This window comes from Lathyrus oleraceus, chromosome 6 (genome assembly GCF_024323335.1).
Source record: "Lathyrus oleraceus cultivar Zhongwan6 chromosome 6, CAAS_Psat_ZW6_1.0, whole genome shotgun sequence".
NCBI lineage: Eukaryota > Viridiplantae > Streptophyta > Magnoliopsida > Fabales > Fabaceae > Lathyrus > Lathyrus oleraceus.
In genome coordinates this window covers 14697405-14704043 of record NC_066584.1, presented here as the reverse complement: position 1 = coordinate 14704043, position 6639 = coordinate 14697405, and the positions used below count along the sequence as shown (strand labels likewise).

Below are 6639 nucleotides of genomic sequence, written 5' to 3'. Positions count from 1 at the left end.
AATTAACTAACTAATAATTAACAACCTAGATAATACCAGTAAATAGCAAAATAATACTAATAATATTTATTTTCTAGTAAAAATATTAAATAATAATATTAAGACTAAATTAATAAATGACAAAAAAATAACAACCTCAGTCACAGAATGAAAACAAACTTTTAAAAACTGACAAAAAATCAAAATGATTCTCTTTTGACTTTTTAGATCATTGGAGTTGATCAGATAAAAGGTATATAATGGACTCTGATAGACCAAGGCCTCTTGTCTAACTCAAGTGGATTGAGTTTGGCCCAAGATACTCAACCACCAGACATGTTTCAGCTTATTGAGATGAATAAAATAGAGTGATTAAAATTTGGATATGATAGTTCTAATAAAAATAAATCTATCAATTGAAAAATATTATATCATTTTAAATTTTTAATAAAATTGACACAAAAATTTAAACATTTTACTTTTAAATTATGAAATAAATGAACATTCATATTACTATGTATAATAGTTTATAATTATTTTTTAAAAAAATAGACATAAATTAAAAAATATAAATATATATTATGCGGATATGGATCAGGTCTATTTACTCTAATTTTTACTCTATCTATCTATTGTTAATTTTTTTAAACACCCATTAAATAGGAGTACAATTATCATCCTACTTTTCAATTATACCTACTTTTCAATTATACCGAATTTGTGTTCTTTTCAATATATTATAACCATTTGAACGAATTTATATATCTTATTTATTTTTAAAATTATTATATTAAAGTAACATATAAAAAAAGATCATACAAAACCTACTTTTCATTAATTAAGCCCAAGATATTAATAGTACACTCAAAGTAATCTATTCACACCCATAATTTATTATTAAAAAAAACCAAATAAATCCCATGTTCCATATCTAGACTCCATCCAAGTCACCTATTTCACTCGTTTTCAATTTTCAACACCTAGACTCATTAATTAAAATCATATTAAACTAAACACCAAACCTGATAGATTTGAACACGTTTCATTCTTATCTTCAATACTTTATTCCTAACGTTTTCTCAATCCGGTGTGCTTTGAAAAAGTCTTCTGCTCACGGTTTCATATCATAAACAATACTAAAACAAACATCTATATATGAAACAAAACTCATTCACACACATTCATATTCAAATTCTCTCCACACAACAAAAATGAGCAAGGGACATAGTAAGAACATGTTTATGAGAATCATGTGTTCACCAATAAGAGCACTTGGAAAAGCAAGAGACGCATACGTAAGAAGCATAACAAACTGTGGTCAGAGCATGAATTACGGTAGTTATCCAATGGATGCCGCTAGTAGATTCTCTTCTTTATCAAGAAGTCAAACAACATCATCAAGAAGATCATCATCATCGTCATCATTATCAAGACTTGATAATAATGAAGATTTTGCTGAGCTTGTTAGAGCTGCTTCTGCAAGAACTTTGGGGAATAGGATGGACATAGATTTGGTTCTCAAACAAGAACAACAAAAGATGAATAAAAAGTTACCTAAGTCTAGTAGTGTTGGAATGGCTAAGATTGATGAAGATATGCCGTTTGATTCTGGTCTTGGGAATGGTGTTGGTTTTGTTGTTGATTCTTATCCTAGATCTAAGAGTTATGCTGTTGGAAATAGAACTAGGAATGGTGTTTTCTGAATCTATGTTGTTGAATTGAATGGAAGCTTTTTGGTGTTTGTGATATTTGTGAGGTGTTGTAAGAAATTATAAGAGAGGGATTTAATTGAATCTTAATCTCTTTTTAATTGATATATTGTGATTTGAATGGATAGTTGTAAATAATTTTTGTTATGTTTCAAGAAATGAGATTTGTAAATTTGGGTATTTTTTTGCAATTTGATTCTATGTTTTTAAAACAATTAAATGACCTTTTGTTTTTGTTTTGGAACGTTTCCATTACATCATTGTAATGACCAAATTTGCTTCTTTTTTATTTTATTTTGATAGAACCTGAGTTGCTTCCTAATATTGTCTCTATTTTAATTATTATTAGGCATCAAATTAGTAAATTACCCACATTTAAATAACTAGTACTAGTATGATATTGTCAAAAATATAATAATAATAATAATTAATGACTTTTTAGCAAGAAAATGTGCAATTTGTATGGCATTTTTAGTCAAATTTATACGCTGATTGAAATGGTAAAGGATCCGAAATTGAATTCTCATATTTTAAATGGAGGCGGGTTTGATTAAAACTGCTAAAAGTCTCTATCTACAAAAGAAGCTAAAAATATTGGTATCTATCTCTAAATATGTATTGCATCATTCAAATTTTATTGCTTGTTCTTTTATTACTAGTATTTGGTCTATTGAATAGATTAATCCGACTTGAAAGTCAATTTAAATGGTTTTAATCTCTTCTCAATTGTAATTGCGGATAGAAATGTAAGAGGATCAGAAAAATCAAATTAACTAACAATTCAAACTAAATAAAATCAAAATAAAACTGATTATTTTTTATTCGGTTTAAAAGCCGAACTAAACCAATAAAAATCAATATGGTTTAATTTAGTTTTCGGTTTTAGTTTTTAGAAATCGTCAAATTGATGAACCTAACCAATTTGGTTCGGTTCATTCTCGATTTTAATTTTAATTTTTAGTTTTTAACCAAAAAATAGTCTAAACCAAAGAGATTACACCCCTAATTACGGAGGATCGGACTATATTTCTCCCTATCAAATCATTATTTTTAAAATCAATGTTTGTATATGTGGTTGATTCTAATTGTAGTTTAGATATGTGCTCACGAAGATTAGTTATCATTAAGCCAAAACTATTGCATTTTAACTTGAGTATATTAGTCTAATGTTATTGTCATGTTTTTGTTTAAACAATTGTAACTAGGATTGCAGTAGGGGTGTCAAATTGAATCTTCAAATATATTAAAAACTGAGTCACACTACTATAAATATTATATTTTATGACGGAACTTTCACCTCAGTTATTGAAAAATCGAGGTCAAATGATCTGACACGCACTAAATATTTTTTTTAAGAAATTTTATCTTTCACCTCGATTTTCTAGGAAAATCGACGTAAAATAGTGTTCAGTGTTTGAGCTTCGATTTACAGCTCCTGCAATTTTATATTTTATTTACAACTAAAAAGGAGCTTTTATTTTTTATACATTTTACATCGAATATTATCCCTCGGTTGTTGAAGAAAACCGAGATAAAAACTCTAAAAATAATTTTTATTCCTTAAGAATTATAATATTTTGTCTCATTCACATTTTACGCCCTAGCGAACAAAGGAGTTTCCCGATACTCAGAACCACCACCCTTCTTCTCTGAAGAGGAAGTAAGCTCGAATTCTTCTCCGTTGAGTCTCTCATCACATTTCCAACATGTACAAATTCTTCATTACTATTGTTGTTGTTGTTTTCGTTGTTGTTGTTGTTGTTGCCCCACTGTTGATGTTGTTGCCATATGTGGTTGTTGTTGTTATTATGATTTTTGAGACTTAGATTGTTTACTATAATGTTATGGTATTTGTTGTTGTTGTACTATTTTTATTTTATTTTCAGAAGATGTATGTGATTGTGGATTGTAGTCGGATGAAAGCCAATATATTAAGTAAAAAGTATGAGAACGGAATGATTTCATTTCTTGATTTTGTGGGGAAAAAACTTTCCTAAGGAGAAGCGGATTTTCCGGTGTCCTTGTAAAATTTGCCGAAATATGCACAAACATCGAAGGGATAAAATATTCAATCATTTAGGAGTGATAAAATTATTCAAAACTACACAAAATGGGTATGACATGGTGAAGTGACAAAAAAATATTTGTCACCTACGGTTGAAGATGATGATGAATTTATGAATGATACTCTAGAAGACATGATTCCTGATATTGGAGTAAATGCTTTCAAGAATGTTAATGTGGTAGATATTTTGCAAAAAGACATGGAAGAGTCATTGTATCTGGGATGCAAAAGTTTTACAAGATTGTCAGTCGTGTTAAGACTATTTAATCTTAAGGCAAGAGGTGGATGGACGGATAAAAGTTTCAGTAAGTTGCTTGAATTGTTGCAAGAAATGCTTCCATAAGGTAACACGTTGCTAAACCATAGTTATAAGGCCAAGAAGATATTGTGTCCAATGAGTTTGGATTATGTCAAAATACATGCATGTCATATTGATTGCATATTATATAATAAAGAATATGAAAACTTGAAGGAGTGTTTGAGATGTCGGGAGTAACACTACAAGAAAAAGGCCAATGGTGTTGAAGACAATGATAGTGTAACTAGAAAGGGTGTTCCTTCCAACGTGATGTGGTACCTACTGCTAATTCAAAGGTTCAAGAGATTGTTTGCTAATGCAAATGATAGAAAGAATACTAGATGTCATGCAGATGAAATAGTGTGTGATGGAAAAATTTCGCCATTTAGCTGATTCATTGCAATTATCTTGTGTCAATTAGAGATTTTTTCTCTCAATCATTCTTTGACATTATGGTTCACTTAGTTGTCCATCTAGTAAGGAAGATTAGAATTTGTGGTCCAGTTTATTTATGGTGGATGTATCCCGTAGAGCATTACATGAAGATCTTCAAAGGGTATACAAAGAATCATTATTGTCTGGAAGCTTCGTTCGTTGAACGGTACATCACAGAAGAAGCTATTAAGTTTTGTACAATGTATTTGTAAGAAGCTAACTCCACAGGAATCCCCGAGTCTCGTCATGAGGGAAGATATGATGGTAGAGGTACTCAAGGTTTAACTGTTAAAACTTTTAGTCGAGATGTAGTTCTTCAACAAAATTTATATATATTGAATAACCTGGCTAAAGTTCAACCTTTCTTGATATTTGGTAGAATTTGGCCATCATATTTTACAATTTTCTGTCTTTTGACTCACACCTCAACATAAGATACACTCTGGTTTCTTCAATCATAGTGAGAATTGGCCCTAACATTTACAAAAACTGAGTTGAATGCCTCTGAAATATTTTTCACCAAAGTATTGTACCTTGTAGTTGTTCTTGTTGATTCTAAATGTTGGCAGCAATTTTGGTAAAACAAAGAGTGTTCACAAGATGTCATGTGTGATGTCTTAACATAAGATATCCTATGTACCTGCTGGAGTTAAAGAACATATGCAAGCAGGATTGTTTCAGAATGCCACATACAATGACAAGGCTTATGATATTGGTTGTACCTGCTGGAGCTTATATGGAAGACATGTTCATGCAGGATTGTTTCAGATGACATACACAATGTCATGGTATCTGATATGGTTGTACCTGCTATAAAAGGAAATTGGATTATGCAGGATTTTTCCAGGATGTCAGACCCGATGTCATGACATCCTGTACACGGAACATTCAGTATGAATGTCTGGTGTTTTGTGATTGCATAATTAATGGAAATCATTGGATGATTGAAGATATGGCTAGCTGGCGCATTCAATCATGGATTACAACCAGATTTGCTTATTTTCCAAGGAGATCTCTACAGCTGTTATAAAAAGATTTGATTGGAAAATATATTTAGGGTTTTCAAGATGTCCAATGCTTCTATAAAAAGGGACTTAGAAAACCTGTTTGAACACACAACCAAGACTGAGCGAAATATAGAGAGAGAGCTAGGGTTTGTGTCTGTTTAGTCGTAAGACTTGTAGGTCATTCAAGTCATCCATTGATGATTGAATTGGACTGATTTGTGGTTGTAATTTGTCACTCTAAAGCTGTTAAGCAAGAGTGTGTGTCCACTTGATCAAAGTTGTGAAGCAAGATCAAGTGTGTGTCTTCTTGATCAAAGCTGTGAAGCAAGATCAAGAGTGTGTCTTCTTGATTGAAACTGTGAAGTAAAATCAAGAGTTTGTAATTGAAAAGTATTTTCTTTTCACAAGGGATTGTTGTTTAAAATCACGGGTGTGTGATTGTAAGGGAAGTGAGTGGGTTCTCATATCTAAGAGTGCTTAGGTAGAAGTTGCACGGGTAGAGATTAGGTGAGAAAGACTGTAACTTGTTGAAGTGTACGGATAGTCTTTGAACTAATTCTATTTTAGTGAATTTCCTTCCTGGCTTGGTAGCCCCCAGACGTAGGTGAGTTGCACCGAATTGGGTTAACAATTGCTTGTGTTATTTGCTTTACCATTCTGTTTATTTATCCATTGTGTGTTGACAGATAGCAGTGTCGTAACATTACCTTCGACCTCTTATATCTGATACCAGAATTTCAATTGGTATCAGAGCAGGCATCCTGCTCTGGTTCTGGGTGAGATCTAGGGACAATACTTTCTGCTACAATGGAAAGAGATGGAGGATCTGTTCATAGGCCACCAATTTTGGATGGTTCTAACTATGACTATTGGAAACCTAGAATGGTAGCCTTTTTAAAATCCCTTGATAACAAGGCTTGGAAAGCTGTCTTGACAGGCTGGGTGCACCCTGTAGTCACTAAAGAAGGAGAAGCCACTACTGAGAAGAAGCCTGAAGAACAATGGTCCAAGGAGGAGGATGATCTTGCTCTTGGAAACTCTAAAGCCTTGAATGTAATATTCAATGGGGTAGACAAGAATATTTTCAGGCTGGTAAGTAATTGTGATTGACCAAAGATGCTTGGGACATTCTCAAGACCACTCATG

General features: G+C 31.9%; 1 protein-coding gene across 1 annotated transcript; it reads left to right on the top strand.

Annotated features, from left to right (window-relative positions):
• The first annotated feature begins 975 nt into the window (after nt 1–975).
• On the top strand, nt 976–1809 carry LOC127098267 (uncharacterized). The gene has a single exon (XM_051036805.1). It carries the CDS (start codon nt 1191–1193, stop codon nt 1680–1682), a length of 492 nt encoding a protein of 163 aa, XP_050892762.1. The 5' UTR covers nt 976–1190; the 3' UTR covers nt 1683–1809.
• The last annotated feature ends 4830 nt before the right edge of the window (nt 1810–6639 follow it).